This window comes from Caretta caretta, chromosome 1 (genome assembly GCF_965140235.1).
Source record: "Caretta caretta isolate rCarCar2 chromosome 1, rCarCar1.hap1, whole genome shotgun sequence".
NCBI classification, from domain to species: Eukaryota; Metazoa; Chordata; order Testudines; family Cheloniidae; genus Caretta; species Caretta caretta.
This window is the reverse complement of record NC_134206.1, coordinates 152,006,857-152,024,487: the sequence shown is the minus strand read 5'-3', so window position 1 is coordinate 152,024,487 and position 17,631 is coordinate 152,006,857. Positions and strand designations below refer to the sequence as shown.

The following is a 17,631-nucleotide window of genomic DNA, read 5'->3' as shown; positions in this document are numbered from 1 at the left end:
GCTGACTCAGATGGCAGTCACTTCAAGAATGATAAAACTGTTACAGGCATTAAACCAAAGAGAAACTAGTATGTTGAACCACTTTGCCCTGCCCAGCATAGTGTATTTTGCCTTCCAGTGGATATGACTGTACTCCTGCTCTTATCCATTGAGTATTTAATGTAATTTGAAATCTGTTCATTTTTTTTCTTCAAAGGTGTATAGAACAGTCAGTCATTCTTGAGTCCTACATATGTCTTCTGCTTTCCTTACTTGATGTAAAACCTTTTAGTTCAGCTTAGCTTGTTTTATTTTTATCTTTTTTGGCAAACTACTAATTTGACTTACTGGGGTCATTTACATTTTTTATGGAATTTTTAATATGTTAAGAAAGGAAAATAACTTTAAAAGAATGCTAGTCTAATCTTTAGGCCTTTTCAGAACGAGGTAACTATCAACAATGTAACGAAGCTAATATGGGTATTTTCATTGACTTTAATGGTAGCTAAATTGAGCTCTCAGGTTCAAATTCTTTTGTGATCACCTCATGGTTCTTCTGATTGAGAACTGCAGTCCTTCATAGCTGAGGTAGCACTAGTGTCTCTTGGCAAGGCTTATTTTTGATGCAAACCCCTTTACAAGTCCAAAACAACAAATCCTCATGGCTTTAATTTTTTTTTTTTTCAGCTAAAGTCTCAAAGGCCCACTATTATCTGTTCTGAAAGTCTTGAACAACTTTAATAATCACTGTTTCTGACTAAAGACTTAAATGACTCCAGTTTTTCCCAAGCACAGAATTTAACACAAGGGTAGATTTGGACATTAACTATTATAAATGTAGGAGCCAAAGAAATTAAAATTGTTAAACTGGGTATGATTTTCCATCTGGTCCCTGACTGAACACAGAGGACACTTATGGGGAATGTAACTGATAATGACCCAACATTAATAGCCCCAAACCAGCAAAGGACTTCTCACATGCTTAACATTAAGCAAGTGCTGAAGTCCCATTTTTTAGCTCCCTTTAAGTCTCAAAGAAAGTTTTTTATAAAAATTTTCAAGACATTCAGAACAGATACTAGTTGCCCCTAAGACTTTAACTGTACAAAATATAAAGAATGAGATTGTTCACATTCTTAAAGTGAAACATGTCCTTTGGTGGATTGGGGCCTAAAGCAGGAATTGCTGTGCAAGACTGAAGCTACATGCCCTAAATTTCCAGGCCTGACAAGTCAACCAACTCCCTCTGCAGTTCTACTTCATAGAATCATAGAACTGGAAGGAACCTTGAGAGGTCATCTAGTCCAGTCCCCTGCACTAGTTGCAGGACTAAGTATTATCTAGATCAGAGGTGGGCAAACTACGGCCCGCGGACCATATCCGGCCCGTGGGACCCTCCTGCCCGGCCCCTGAGCTCCTTGCCTGGGAGGCTAGCCCCTGGCCCCTCCCTTGCTGTTCCCCCTCCCCCGCAGCCTCAGCTTACCATGCTGCTGGTGCAATGCTCTGGGTGGCCGGGCAGCACAGCTGCAGAGCCGTGGCCTGACCCAGTGCTCTGGGGGGCGTGGCTGTAGTGCCGCCATCCAGCGGTGCTCCAGGCAGCGCGGTAAGGGGGCAGGGAGCGGGGGGGTTGGATAGAGGGCAGGGGAGTTCAAGGGGGTAGTCAGGGGGTGGGGCTGTGGATAGGGGTCAGGGCGGTCAGAGGGCAGGGAACAGGGGGGTTGAATGGGGGTAAGGGTTCCGTGGGGTGGGGGGGGAGTCAGGAATGACAGGAGGGATTGGATGGGGTGGTGGGGGGGAGTCAGGAATGACAGGAGCAGGGGATGGTGGATGGGGCAGGATTCCCGGGGGGGGCTGTTAGCGGGCGAGAAGCAGTGGGGGTTGGATAGGGGTCGGGGGCCGGCCCATGCCTGGCTGTTAGGGGAGGCACAGCCTCCCCTAACTGGCCCTCCATACAATTTTGGAAACCCGATGTGGCCCTTGGGCCAAAAAAAATCCCCGCCCCGATCTAGACCATCCCTGACAAGTTTTTGTCTAACCTGCTCTTAAGAATCTCCAATGATGGAGATTCACAACCTCCCTAAGCAATTTATTCCTAACTTCCAGTTAGGAAGTTTTTTCTAATGTCCAATCTGAACCTCCTTTGCTGCAGTTTAAGCCCTTGCTTCTTGTTCTATCCTCAGAGGTTAAGAATTTTTTTTCTTCCTCCTCCTTGTAACGGCCTTTTACATACTTGAAAACTGTTGTCATGTCCCCTCTCAGTCTTCTCTTTTCCAGACTAAACAAACCCATTTTTTTCAATCTCCCCTCATAGGTCATGTTTTTCAGACCTTTAATAATTTTTATCACTCTTCTCTGGACTCTCTCGAATTTGTCCCCATCCATCCTGAAATGTGGCGCCCTGAACTGGACACAATACCCCAGTTGAGACCTAATCAGCGCAGAGTAGAGCGGAAGAATTACTTATCATGTCTTGCTTACAACACTCTTACTAATACATCCCAGAAGGATGTTTGCTTTTTTTGCAACAGCCTTACACTGTTGACTCATATTTAGCTTGTGATCCACTATGACCCCCAGATTCCTTTTTGCGGTACTCCTTCCTAGGCAGTCATTTCCCATTTTGTATGTGTGCAACTGATTGTTCTTTCCTAAATGGAATACTTTGCATTTGTCCTTATTGAATTTTATCCTATTTACTTCAGACTGTTCCTCCAGTTTGTTCAGATCATTTTGAATTTTAATCCTATCCTCCAAAGCACTTGCAACCCCTCCCAGCTTGGTATCGTCCGCATACTTTGTAAGTGTGCTCTCTATGCCATTATCGAAATCATTGATGAAGATATTGACCAGAACCAGACCCAGAACCGATCCCTGCAGGACCCCACTTGTTATGCCCTTCCAGCATGACTGTGAACCACTGATAACTACCCTCTGGGAATGGTTTTCCAATCAGTTCTGCACCCACCTTATAGTAGCTGTATCTAGGTTGCATTTCCCTAGTTTGTTTATGAGAAGGTCATGTGAGACAGCATCAAAAGCTTTAGTAAAGTCTTTACCTTGAGACTGTTCAAAGAGGCAGTAAAACATTTGTCTCCATGGATGCCCATGGATCTTTTACTCCAAAAATTCCAGTGGAATACAGCAGACCTCCGTCATGCTTTGTCCAAAATAACCAAAAACATCTCACATAAGTATCCAAAGTACCCTCCATTTAAACTTCAGAAAAACAAAAGTGTGGAAAGGCAGGGGGAGAGGTGGAAAGAAACCAATTAAGCCTGTCAGGTCAGTTTAAAGTATAGGCTACCAGCAGCAAATGAAGTAAACCGAGGAAAAGAAGACGGAAAAGAAGAAAAGGATATAGTTCGTTCTGAGCCAAGAGTAGGCTCCCTGGGTTGAAACAGTTGGGAACCCTTATCCCAGGTTCTCATTCTGGCTCTGGAAGAATCATAGAATCATAGAATATAAGGGTTGGAAGGGACCCCAGAAGGTCATCTAGTCCAACCCCCTGCTCAAAGCAGGACCAATTCCCAGTTAAATCATCCCAGCCAGGGCTTTGTCAAGCCTGACCTTAAAAACCTCTAAGGAAGGAGATTCTACCACCTCCCTAGGTAACGCATTCCAGTGTTTCACCACCCTCATAGTGAAAAAGTTTTTCCTAATATCCAATCTAAACCTCCCCCACTGTAACTTGAGACCATTACTCCTCGTTCTGTCATCTGATACCATTGAGAACAGTCTAGAGCCATCCTCTTTGGAACCCCCTTTCAGGTAGTTGAAAGCAGCTATCAAATCCCCCCTCATTCTTCTCTTCTGCAGGCTAAACAATCCCAGCTCCCTCAGCCTCTCCTCATAACTCATATGTTCCAGACCCCTAATCATTTTTGTTGCCCTTCGCTGGACTCTCTCCAATTTATCCACATCCTTCTTGAAGTGTGGGGCCCAAAACTGGACACAGTACTCCAGATGAGGCCTCACCAATGTCGAATAGAGGGGAACGATCACGTCCCTCGATCTGCTCGCTATGCCCCTACTTATACATCCCAAAATGCCATTGGCCTTCTTGGCAACAAGGGCACACTGCTGACTCATATCCAGCTTCTCGTCCACTGTCACCCCTAGGTCCTTTTCCGCAGAACTGCTGCCTAGCCATTCGGTCCCTAGTCTGTAGCTGTGCATTGGGTTCTTCCGTCCTAAGTGCAGGACCCTGCACTTATCCTTATTGAACCTCATCAGATTTCTTTTGGCCCAATCCTCCAATTTGTCTAGGTCCTTCTGTATCCTATCCCTCCCCTCCAGTGTATCTACCACTCCTCCCAGTTTAGTATCATCTGCAAATTTGCTGAGAGTGCAATCCACACCATCCTCCAGATCATTTATGAAGATATTGAACAAAACCGGCCCCAGGACCGACCCTTGGGGCACTCCACTTGATACCGGCTGCCAACTAGACATGGAGCCATTGATCACTACCCGTTGAGCCCGACAATCTAGCCAGCTTTCTACCCACCTTGTAGTGCATTCATCCAGCCCATACTTCCTTAACTTGCTGACAAGAATACTGTGGGAGACCGTGTCAAAAGCTTTGCTAAAGTCAAGAAACAATACATCCACTGCTTTCCCTTCATCCACAGAACCAGTAATCTCATCATAGAAGGCGATTAGATTAGTCAGGCATGACCTTCCCTTGGTGAATCCATGCTGGCTGTTCCTGATCACTTTCCTCTCATGCAAGTGCTTCAGGATTGATTCTTTGAGGACCTGCTCCATGATTTTTCCAGGGACTGAAGTGAGGCTGACTGGCCTGTAGTTCCCAGGATCCTCCTTCTTCCCTTTTTTAAAGATTGGCACTACATTAGCCTTTTTCCAGTCATCCGGGACTTCCCCGGTTCGCCACGAGTTTTCAAAGATAATGGCCAATGGCTCTGCAATCACAGCTGCCAGTTCCTTCAGCACTCTCGGATGCAACTCGTCCGGCCCCATGGACTTGTGCACGTCCAGCTTTTCTAAAAAGTCCCTAACCACCTCTATCTCCACAGAGGGCTGGCCATCTCTTCCCCATTTTGTGATGCCCAGCGTAGCAGTCTGGGAGCTGACCTTGTTAGTGAAAACAGAGGCAAAAAAAGCATTGAGTACATTAGCTTTTTCCACATCCTCTGTCACTAGTTTGCCTCCCTCATTCAGTAAGGGGCCCACACATTCCTTGGCTTTCTTCTTGTTGCCAACATACCTGAAGAAACCCTTCTTGTTACTCTTGACATCTCTGGCTAGCTGCAGCTCCAGGTGCGATTTGGCCCTCCTGATAACATTCCTACATGCCCTAGCAATATTTTTATACTCTTCCCTGGTCATATGTCCAACCTTCCACTTCTTGTAAGCTTCTTTTTTATGTTTAAGATCCGCTAAGATTTCACCATTAAGCCAAGCTGGTCGCCTGCCATATTTACTATTCTTTCGACTCATCGGGATGGTTTGTCCCTGTAACCGCAACAGGGATTCCTTGAAATACAGCCAGCTCTCCTGGACTCCTTTCCCCTTCAAGTTAGTCCCCCAGGGGATCCTGGCCATCCGTTCCCTGAGGGAGTCGAAGTCTGCTTTCCTGAAGTCCAGGGTCCGTATCGTGCTGCTTACCTTTCTTCCCTGTGTCAGGATCCTGAACTCAACCAACTCATGGTCACTGCCTCCCAGATTCCCATCCACTTTTGCTTCCCCCACTAATTCTACCCGGGGTTGTTACCTGCTCCTGCAAACCCTGCCATTTTCCACTCTGAAACTTTTTTTTCTTCCCCTTCTTTCTCTCCACTCCCTCAGGACCAAGTCCCAGCTCCAGTCTCTAAAGGTAGTCTGTTAACTCTGCTTTTGACTTGAAACCCTGTTGTGCTAAATCATCTTTCACTATCCCTAACTAATTTACAACCCTTCAGCAGCCCTTGCTGAAGCAGCACCAAACTTGAAAGATTACTGGCAGCTTCCCATAATGCTGCCCTTACTTCAAACCTCTCACAAGCAGACTGAAGTGCCTCCTTTCCTTGGAAGGCATTCAGTCCCCATGGGCAGGGACCTTCTTCCACAACCCATATACCAAGGAGGGTGGGCTCCTCAGCCACCCCCCATCCCTCTGGGTCCCCTAACACTTCCTCCATTTCCTTTTTAATCTCATCCCAGGGTGACCCCTGCACCTGGTATGGGCCCTGGTTCTTCCTTATCCATTTATCCAAAAAATCCTTTACCCTGGCTTGCCAGAACCCGCAACTACCATCATGAGAGTTCGCTATACCCCCTCCAAGTAGCTGCGCGGACTGTTGGGGCGGGGGACTTACAGGCTGCCACTCACCTATCCGATGCAATGCATCCAAGTCACCGGTACCAAGATGTTAGGGGGCTTATTCCTTCACCCACTTACTTCCCTGGTCCTTCTCTCATGAACAGAGAGCAACAATACCCGAAGTCCAAAGGTGCAAACAATTCGATGTTTACTGGGGTAAACTTCCAGCAAGCATGATTCCAGTTTCCTTCCTTTGTGTCCCCCTTTCTAGCTCTGACACCACAGAGCCTTACACCTGTGTCCCTGTTCCCATTCCTGCCCTTAGCCAAACATGATTCCAATTTCCCCATCCCCATTCCTTGTTCCCATTTCCCACACCCACTCACTTCCTGATTGACTGCAAACTATATAGTAAAACTTGAGTTCTGCTTAGCTATACCTTACCCAATCATTTTCCTGAAATTTAACTAACCAATCCTAACATATTGTAACATGATTACGTAACCAATTATATCCCACCACCTTAATTAGTTTACACCCAGCAAAATTAATTATACAGCAGACAGGAACAATCACAGAACCAGACAGAGATTATACAGACAAACAATAGCAAAGTGGGAACTATAATGACAAAACAGTACAGAAGTGAGGATTTCACATCCCAGCTATTGATAAGTGAGTTCTTGCCAGACAGGATGCTATCAAACTAAGTTTCCTTTTACATCTTTTAAGCACTTCCCTTTCTCTGGAGGTGATAGGCACTATCAGGACAGGATTGTATTCCTAACAGCCCAATAGCACCTTATTTCAATGTGACTAGTTTGGAATGTGAGGAGGTGACCGGTCGCTTCCTAGCTTATGGCTGCCTCTGTTGCTTAGCCAAAGGCCTTAGCCTAAGAACAGGGCCTCAGACTGTCACAGTAAGAGAAGGACCTTACACTGGCAGACAGTGATTTTGATTCTTTCTTTTATACCTCTAACTAGCCAAGTGATAAGAATACACCTAAATTCTTAGAGTATAGGCCTTTACAGACAGGCCTGAATATCTATATCCTAACACTTCATACGTTATCTCAACCTCACCTGCTGGTAATCTTTCACTACTTCCCAATTGCCTGTATCCCTGCTAGTAGCCTCTTTTCCCCCTGCAGCAGTGGAGAGTAAGACTGTACTGAGAAATGGTATCTTTGGATTTTAAAAAAATACTGAGTATTTTCAGAGAACATGGATTACATTTCAGTGTTGTTACTCCTGTGCTCATCTCAACAGATTTGAGGGGTCTGTAGATGCTGCTTTTTAATTTGTTTTGTGAAATGTGTGGGATTGGTAGTGCTTTGAAAAGGGTGACTATGAAACACTGAGACCTACTGAATGAGGAGCTGGAGTCAGACATGCCTTAAAAGGGGACTTGGTTCCTGGCTAAGAGCTTTAGAGTTGGGAATGCTCCTCTGGGGTTTCTTCAGCAGGTGCCCAGACCTGAGAAGTACAGATTATAGCTGGGGGGAAAATTGCACATATTTCTTTCTTCAGTTACTGTTTAGAGAAGTGCCATGTTATCATCAGCCAAACTGTAAGTGTTACCCGATAAACTGAGCTGCAAAAGAAACCAAGATTTAATAGCAGATAACGGTGTATGTGAACCATTAATACACAGCCAGTAAGATAATGTCTTTTATTGTGCATTTTAATCAAACTTCAGCTCAAAATCTGTATTTTATAGACCATAATGGGATAATCTGCAACAATGGAGAAGCTGTTTTGCATCCCTGTTACACTCCAGGATCACTGTCCCATAGTACTTCCTCCAGTTCCCTCTGTGCAGTCACTAACTCAGCCTATGAAGGCTCTTCTTCAGGTAAAACAGCAATTAATATTTAAAAATATAGATTTCTGTAACAGTATTTCTGCTTACTACTGCCGTGTTTAAATTTTTTAAAGAAAAATGTCTTATCTGCTATGCTGCCTGACAATGAGTGTAGCCTGTGAATGTCTGGGAAACTATCCCATCCCATCTGAGCAGAGGATAGAATGTCTGGAGGACATGAACACAGAGGGGAAATACATATTGGAATTGGAATTAATCAAACTGGTTACACAGCGTGTCTAGGAGTCTCATTCATGCAGCAAACCCCCTTTCCTCCTGTACTGAACTGATTACAGGATAACAGCCTTGTGCCCGACTAGATTGCTGAGGGGGGCAAAAATTAGCTGCCATAGTCACTGAGTTTTAACCTTGTGGTGGGTGGACCCAACCTGTGGTTGGATTCTACTGTGCCAATAACTGGTCACAAACTCTGGGCAAGATTATGCTATTCTTACTCATGTAGGGTAATATCATATGACTGGACCCATCCCACTAAAATGAGTGAGACTATTCCAGGAACAAATTAATACTCAGTATGCATAAGAGTGGTGGAATCTGGTCCTTTTTAAGGTGACCATGCTACCATTGTCTAAGGAAGAGAAATTCTGATAGAACTCCCCAATGGAAAGCGAATTTGCAATACAGTAGATCCTCATCACATAGCTAACACAAGGTTTTAAAAAGAGGAATCAGCTGACATGACTATTTCCCTTTTTAAACTGTAAGCAATTATAAAACCAGTTTAGATTGAAAAATCAAAACAAAAACCACACACAATGAATATTAATATCCTGCACAGTGAAAGTCTAAATGGGTTATTCGTAAAAATGTGAAGACCAAAATTATGATGATAAAATGCTTTTTAAGAAATGTAAACACTGTAGTAATTAGTGTAGCAAAGACAGTATCTACTGTAGTCTCACAGCAATTAAAGTTGCATCAAAATTTTCTTTTTTGCAAAGAAAAGTATGTAAAAAAGTAATTTTCTTTTTTGTACCTCAGGGTCTCACCTTTTTTTGGAACTCTTTTTTGTAAACATGCCATGGGAAATTTGAACCAGGTGTCAGACACAAATAAATGTGTGTGGAATGATCTCCAGTATGTATTTTGGGTTGGTATGCTGTTGGTTTCTTAGGAAATTTGGAAAGACTTAAAACATGGGAAAAGCCTGGTTTCCCCTTCCCTTCACCCCCACAATACATGGTTCCTTCCCCTGCTGCTGCCTGAAACATTGAAACGTCAGAGATATTTAGCCACTCATCACTCCCTCCGGTTCATTTATGTACTTGGGAAGGGTCACTGTTGTCCTGGATGTCATGGCAACACCTGCCTTTAATAATTGATTTCTCTTAGACTCCCATCACATTGTTACAAAGAAGGGTCCCAGGAGGAGCTGTAATGAAAGCAGACAGGGTTTGGTTCAGCTCCTCCTGTGCTCCTTTGGGTTTGTACTGGGATAAGGGCACACTGGTTCTTTTCAGAAGGTTATTGTTTACTTTCCTCAAAAAGGATAACATGAAAATAAGCTACAAAATTCCAGCTCTATTCCTTTAGATTGTTTGTTTGTTTATCTGATCCTTCCAAATTTGGATCTGGTACTTTCTGAATATTCACCTTTTAAAAGAAATAGGAAATTCTAGATCTCTGAGTCATAGTCTTGTGTTACACAATTTAAAAAAAAAAAGACACTGAAGTTCCAGTAAAATGTTTTGTTTGAATAGTTTAATTACTTTTCAGTTAACAGGGAGTGGTGTAGTATGGAGTTTCACAAAGACTACAATGACAACAAAATATACATAGGAGGCAACAAAATGTGTAAAGGCTTTATTATTTAAAAGTACATATATAAAATATTCTTTCTATTAAAAAAGCAGAGGAAATACATAAACAACTTCATTTAATGTTAGTTAAGATTGCTCTCATCCATAAACTAAACATAAAAGAGTAGGAAATACAATGTTAAGGATTAAAATGTAGACAAATCAAGCACTCTCAAGTTAGGAAATGCCAGAATGAACATTGTCCATGCAATCTTACTTTGGTCCCTTCATATGTATGCATTAAGATATGGTCTTTAATTATGTGATCCCATACTATTTTTTACACAGAGCACAGGATGGGTGGTACTCTGGGGATGAATTAGGCTGTGTAGTCGTGATGCTTTCTGGGGGTGCCTACGGTTGTGAGACACTTCGTTACCACCTACCCTTAACGTGGGGAAGCCTTGTCTGTGCCTGCTGGGGGACAGCTCCCTGGTCCTACAGGCAACACAAGCACTCCACTGTGCAGATTAGTGCTAGATATGCTTCAGCACTTGAGCACTATGAGCGTCCTGCCCTAGAGTGTCCTGCCTCTGTTCTGCTGTACACGCACAGTATTTACAGATTTGCTGCTCTCAAAGAAGCAGTGCACTTCAGCTTACTAGCTTCACCTCAGGCCACTGCTCTATTTAACACACAGCAATTAGATGTGTTTATAGTGAAAACAAACAAAACTCTATTTAACAAAGAGAAGAGATTCAAATCATAGCAAGTAGGTAGAGAGAGAGAATATTGGGCAAAAGATCTATCTGGCTTTAAGATTAAACTTGATAAGTTTATGGAGGAGATGGTATGATGGGATAACACGGTTTTGGTAATTAAATATTCATGGTAAATAGGCCCAATGGCCTGTGATGGGATATTAGATAGGGTGGGATCTGAGTTACCCAGGAAAGAATTTTCTGTAGTATCTGGCTGGTGAATCTTGCCCATATGCTCAGGGTTTAGCTGATTGCCATATTTGGGGTCGGGAAGGAATTTCCCTCCAGGGCAGATTGGAAGAGGCCCTGGAGGTTTTTCGCCTTCCTCTGTAGCATGGGGCACAGGTCACTTGCTGGAGGATTCTCTGCTCCTTGAAGTCTTTAAACCACAATTTGAGGACTTCAATAGCTCAGACATAGGTGAGAGGTTTTTCGCAGGAGTGGGTGGGTGAAATTCTGTGGCCTGCGTTGTGCAGGAGGTCAGACTAGATGATCATAATGGTCAGTTCTGACCTAAATATCTATGGATCTATATATTGGAAACAAATATTTACATATACAATAAAATCATACACTCATTTTAAAACCTAGATGTTTTTAACTAAAGCTCTCCCCAAAGTCCTACTAGCGTTTTTCAGCCAGACGTGGCTGAAATCCATTTTTCATGAGACAAAACATGCTGCCAGCTTATCCCCTACTTAAAGGATACTGTGTGATTCTTTGCAAGCCCTGATATATCATGAGATGCACAATGAGCAGACAGAGAGATTAGTGTCTAACACCCTCTCCCTGAACAGAATCTGTACAAGGTATGTCACCTCCTGATAACCTGCTTTAATGTCAAGAACTTAATTTTCATTTTAGGTACATAACTTCTTAAATATTATCTGTACATACATTACACAATGATTATGATGACCAGTGGGCTATTGGCTCTCAGTAGAGAACTTACATGCCCCCCTTTGGTGAATTATTGTGCATATAATTGACCAAGAGGATTGCTGTAAAACTCTGTGCCCTCTGCCAGTGGGCACAAAGAGGTTCCTCAGTCACAGCAGTGAAGGAATCTGTGTTAAGTAGGACCTCTGCCTCATTGTTGCAGAAGTTGGAAGCTATGTAGTGAATGAGGTGGGGGTTTGCAGGAAAAGAAAGAATGGTCTCATGGTTAAGGTATTGGAGACTTTGTGGTATAGTCAGTGGTAGAATCAGAGTTCCTATGTGATGCTGAGCAAGTCACTTGCTCCAGATGTTTCACAGGTAATCACTTCTGCATGTAAGTTGAAGGCTGTATCACAATACATATGCACAAGGGGGCCAAATTAAGGTTGCATGAGCAATGCATTTTCTAACATCAGAGTGCTTGATTTGACAAACTTCTAATCCTTAACTTTGTATTTCCTAATTTGTTATAGTTTAGGCATATAGTGATAATATGCAATATAGTATTCAACCATATCAGGTTTTTTTGGGAGGTGGGGGCAATGATAATACACAATAAACTGATAGTACAAACAAGCCTCTTCCAATATCAGAGGCTTATACAGTACCTGATAATTTGGACAAAGGTAACTTAGCCAGTTGTGCATTTCTATATCACTGGGGTATGGAACTTGCCTGAACAAGGTTTGTAATCAATCCTTATTGGAACCACTTCTAATAATATTTTGGCAGGATTACTGCCCATGATTTCATATGCCAAGTTTGAATGATCTGTATTTATCTTTTTCTGATTGTGTAATAACTATTTCTCCTTTTCTAAATAAAAATAGGACCCAGAAATGCAAGGTTTGCTGTTTCCAAAATTTATATCTTGTCACTTGTCAGGAATAATTAATATAAGTAACCGTTCATATGATCCCTGTATTTTATTTCTTTGCTGTCTCAATAAGATTAGTGTTTTAAAAAGTGATGTTTTTGTACTGGAAAATGGATAAGGAAATTTGGAATACTTTTTGTATTATTCAGAGTTGGAAAATATGCTTGAAAATGAAAGGGTGAAGGATGAAGCTGACAGCCAAAGTCAGGAGAGAGAGAATAAATTTCTACTATCGCTTTTTCCTGACGAAGACCGAGAGGAATACATCTTCTTTCAGAAAGTGATAACTGCGGTTCAGAACTGGTTCACTCTCTTTGGTTGGTCTAAGGGACCTAATCCTATTTCTATTCCCCACTCACTAAGACGGTAATTGTAATTTTTTTCTTAGATGTTTCCTAGGAAAATGCTGCATCATACCAATGTGTGTTCCATCACTAGAAACATTCTTGGATGACCCATGTTTATGACCAAGTTACTTTTAATATGCAACTGACTAATTAAATGGAGAAATCCAAAGATATTTTTAATTAGTCAAACTTTTTATACATTGTAAAACATAAAGGTCTGTTTTTTGTTTTTTCCATTTATAAAATGTTCCCAAACAAGAGGCTCTGAGAGCAAGTACAACATTAAAACCATATACAGTGCTTATTACAGCTGAAATTGAGTCTGATCCCAAAATGAACCCAGTTTCTGACAGTCACCACTATCTCAAGGCAAAGCCATGTAAATGAATAGTTTTGTGCCTTTCCTCCTGCCCACAAGGTCAACAAATTGATTGATGAGCAACAGGGGAAGCAAATTCCAGTATGTAGAGTCTTGTCACCAGTCCCTTGAACCTGATGTCAATCAGCAGTTATATGAATTACCTGAGTTAGTCCTAGCTGTTTGATAGTACTGAAAGAAAAAGGCATTCTCTCATTTGGTTGGTTCCCAAATGTGTAGGTTTTTATACAGGGTGAAAATGAAATTGTATTTGAATTGTACTTGAATGGTAATGGTGACTAGCACAGACTCAGTTTTATTAAATAGTCTAACCAAATAAAAAATCTTACGTTGTCATAACATCTGTACAGAAATCAAGAAGTACTGTATTTTTCACAATCCATTCCTCAGACCTTTCCATAATAGTTTATTAATTAATTCACCACAGTTAATGGTACAATAGTTATTTTTAACTCGTCTGTTTTAATATATTTAAAACAATAAAGAGAAGTTTTTCTCTCCCCCCTTCCCCCCCGCATTTAGTGATGTGTGTAAAATCCAGATGACTTCATCTGATAAAGTTTTTAAACAAAACCTTGGCAAAGATACGAAGACTGTTTATGACATGCTACTCCATCTGAGCGGACAGTTGCTACCTGGAATTACTTCGAGCCAGTCATTGCCCTCTGATCCTATTGAACGAGTAGTCCAGCTCCACTGGCAGCATTCTACAATGCTTACTTTCCTCAAGTAAGATAAGGGTTTTTGTTTTGTTTTTTTTGCTTATGTTTCCCTGGTTGTGTTTAAGTAGTTTAAATACCTTTCCCAAGGAATAATATGCTTTTTCTTAGTTGTATTTTTACACTGTTTTTTGGTTCATGTGATTAAAAGTGTGATATTTATGATAAATTACAATGAACTTGGTAGTGATGTAATCTCTGAAGCTTGGTGATGGCATGTTATGAAATGTTAAATAACCACTCTAAAGATGAGGAACTAATTTTGTTTCTGACATGACGGTGATATCTGTCATTTTTAAAAAACCTGATCCATCTTTAGAACATTGTCAGGTTATTTCTCCTAGGATGCAGGCCACATCATATCACCCAATTGCAAAATCAATGGAAAGAGGACTGAGAACTTGAAGAGAGGAACTTTATGAAGCTTTCTTCTTATATTCGAGAGAGCACAGATCCTGCGACTTTATGGATAACTTGACTCTCAATCTCATGAATCGCAGAACCAGTGCTACTACTTCATTATGTTGTTGTTTGATGCCTTAGATTAAAACATTTTTGTTAAGAGAATTTGAGGTCGTATCAAATTTTGACGTCAGGATGATCTGAGACACATATACCACTATGTAGAGTTTGGACACAATGAATGCAAAACATTCTATGAATGCTTTGTGTTTCCTCTTGATTGTTAACAGAGCACAACTCTGCTGCAAGAAAAATAGGCAAGTTCATCCCTGATCCTAAACTAAGACCTATCAATTTACTCCTATAAAGTGAATTAAAGTTATACAGCACATTAATGAAAATGTATAGTGCTTTACTTTGCAATGAGAAGCAGGTTACATAATAAGATAACCTCAGCTGATTACTATTCACAATATTAGAGATGTTGAAACACACTGAAAGGAATTTAAAATGAAAAGCCCTGTGAAAATCTCTCTGAACAAGGAGTCAGGAGGCTTTAGTAAACTAGACTTAGAGTTTTTCATCCTCTTCCCAGTAATGCTTCTTTATATTCTAGCCTTTGAGCTAAAGCACAGATTTTTTTTAAAACCAGCAATCAGCTGTTTATTAGCATAGAGCTACTATATTTACTTACCTTTCCTGTCTTCTTAATCTCTTGGCTCGTGAGAGCTGATGAGAGCTAAGCTGCACAGTTGTCTAAGTGATTGCAAAGTATCCAGGCCTGCACCCGTAAGTGAGATTTCCAGTACTGTAACTGTTGGCAGACAGTAACATCATTAAATTTTAGTACTATCGATTCTTGTGATAGTTACAGCATTATTTTGGGCTTGGATTCTTCTGGCTCTGACACTGACATGGATGGTTTGTGTTTCGATGCTTCAAGTTAAAGAACAATTCTTGCACTGAAGGCAACCTGCCCAGATTTATACATACTACTCTTAGGATCAAACATAGGATTTTTAGGCCATATTGGTTGAAATGGAAGTTCCTCTCACATAGAAATTGCCCAATATAAATTAATAGAATTGGCTCATTGCCCCAAGGTGTGTGTGTGTGTGTGTGTGTAGCTTCAGGTACTTTAATTAATTTATAGCAAACTTTCTTCCCTCTATATATCACAAAATATATATATAAAATATTTTGTGATACAGCATGGCCAGAGGGCAGCAGGAGAGTGTTAGAAGGGAGCCTTATTCCCTGTAGAGGGAAGAAAGTTTGCTATACATTAATTAAAGCACCTGAAGCCAGTCACATGATTAAAAACTCCCTGCTTCAATCAGACAAGAGGAGGAGTTGAAGCTGAGTGGATTGGTGTTGGAGCAGAGAGCAGTTTGGAGGGAAGCGGAGGAGAATTTGGAGAAGTGCTGTGGTGGGCTAAGAAGACCAAGACCCTAGGTAAGGGGGCACCTGATTTGTGCAGGAAGCCTCACAAGCTGAAGGGCAGGAGAGGGAAGTAGCCCAGGGGAAGGAACCGCTAGTTCTAGTGGTTTACTGTTATCCCTAGGGCCCCTGGGCTGGGACCTGGAGTAGAGGGCGGGCCTCGGTCCCTCCCACTCCACTCCCCTCCTCTAGGACACTAATGGGGCAGTTAATACCCCAGTTCAGGGGCAAGAAACGGTGCCCTGAACTCCCCCCCACCAAGAAGAGAAAGCACGAGACCCATCATAGTAGTGCCGGCAATTGGCCACTGTGTGTGTGTGTGTGTATGTATGTGTATATATATATATATATATATAAAAACCTTGAATCAGCCATAAAACTAGATTATAAAGTTACCCTGATTAGAAGTTTTGATAAAGCTGTTCAATTCCAAATGTGATAGCCTTCTGTTTTAGATGGAAGGAAAGGACTTTAAACAATTCTTCCTTTTAAAACGAAAAGTGTGGGGTTTTGTTTTTAAGCAAAGCAGTTTGGAAACCAACATGAGAAATGCTTCACTGTGGACAAACTGAAGTATCCTTGAGCCCTAGGCTGATAATGTAAAACTGGAATTTCTGAGGTGAGATGTGGCTTCCTTGTAAAAGTGTCAATATTCTTGGGATCAGTAGCATGGAAAAAAATCTGCTTCTACAGTAACATTTATCTCACTGTTATACTGAATTGTAAAAAATTCCAATCTGGTATAGGACACACCTTGTTCCCTATGGGTCCCTTCTTTTCCCTGTTCCTCTTCTGGAATACTGGACCCTTGTTCCAGGAGTCTACCACAGGAGTTAGATGTACTCCTGTGACTCTGCTCTCAAGCCACAGAAAGCCCTAAACTTCTGGGCTTTCCCCTGCAGGAGAGTCTTGCCTTCTCTGCAGTTGCTCCCTCAGCCTGCTTGTAAGGCCGGGGTATCTAATGGACCATCATGTAGCTCAGACCTCTCTGGCCAGGAGGTAATCCATGAGTTATAGCACAGGTGTGATCATGTCTCTAATTGGGTTTTTTTTCCCCTGCTGGAAAATTTCATCACAGGCCGTAAAAACCGTCTCTGATCCTGCTGATATTTAGTCTTCTAATGTTATACCAAGATTCTGAACTGTACAGTAGTACTCTGAAGTGACTCCTCAACTAAGTTCAGGAGAACTAAGCCAATGTTCTTCTCTTTATACTTCCTCCCATTCTCAACTGGTATAATGTCAGTATTGTTGGGATTTGGCCTCAGCTTGTTTAGAAGAATCCAGTTTTACAATGCAAGTGCAAAGCTGCCAGAAAGCTAACACAGAGAGGGGAGGGAAAAACAGAGAAATAGTTACCCTGCAGTCACTAGTGTGACAGATTCAAAGGCCTAAAGGGACCATTGTGATCCTCTAGTCTGACCCCCGGTATAACACAGGCCATAGAATTCCCAAACTAATTCCTAGAGCATATCTTTTAGAAAACCATCCAATCTTGATTTTAAAATTTCCAGTGCTGGAGAATCCTCCATGATCCTTGGTAAATTATTGCAATGGTTAATTACTCTCACCATTAAACATTTACACCTTGTTTCCGGTCTGAATTTGTCTAGCTTCAACTTCCAGCCATTGGATTGTGTTATACTCTTCTCTGCTAGATTGAAGAGCCCATTATTTAATATTTGTTCTCTATGTAGGTTCTTATGGATTGCATTCAAGTCACCCCTTAACCTTCTCTTTGTTAAGCTAAATAGACTGAATGAGCTTAATCTATCACTGTACAGCATATTTTAAAATCCTTTAATTATTCTCCTGGCTCTTCTCTGAACTTTTTTCAGTTTATCAACATCCTTCTTGAATTGTGGACACTAGAACTGGACACAGTATTCCAGCAAGTGTCAT

General features: G+C 41.7%; 1 protein-coding gene across 2 annotated transcripts in view; it reads left to right on the top strand.

The window, feature by feature from the left end:
- CFAP47 (cilia and flagella associated protein 47) overlaps window positions 1–17,631 on the top strand; it is a 651,611-nt gene that overhangs the window by 129,645 nt on the left and 504,335 nt on the right. For both annotated transcript variants that reach the window (XM_048863833.2, XM_075132125.1), the window contains 3 exons: window positions 7,962–8,096; window positions 12,592–12,808; window positions 13,691–13,897. In XM_048863833.2, coding sequence (XP_048719790.2) covers window positions 7,962–8,096; window positions 12,592–12,808; window positions 13,691–13,897 — 559 coding nt within the window. The remainder of the gene's footprint in view (window positions 1–7,961; window positions 8,097–12,591; window positions 12,809–13,690; window positions 13,898–17,631) is intronic.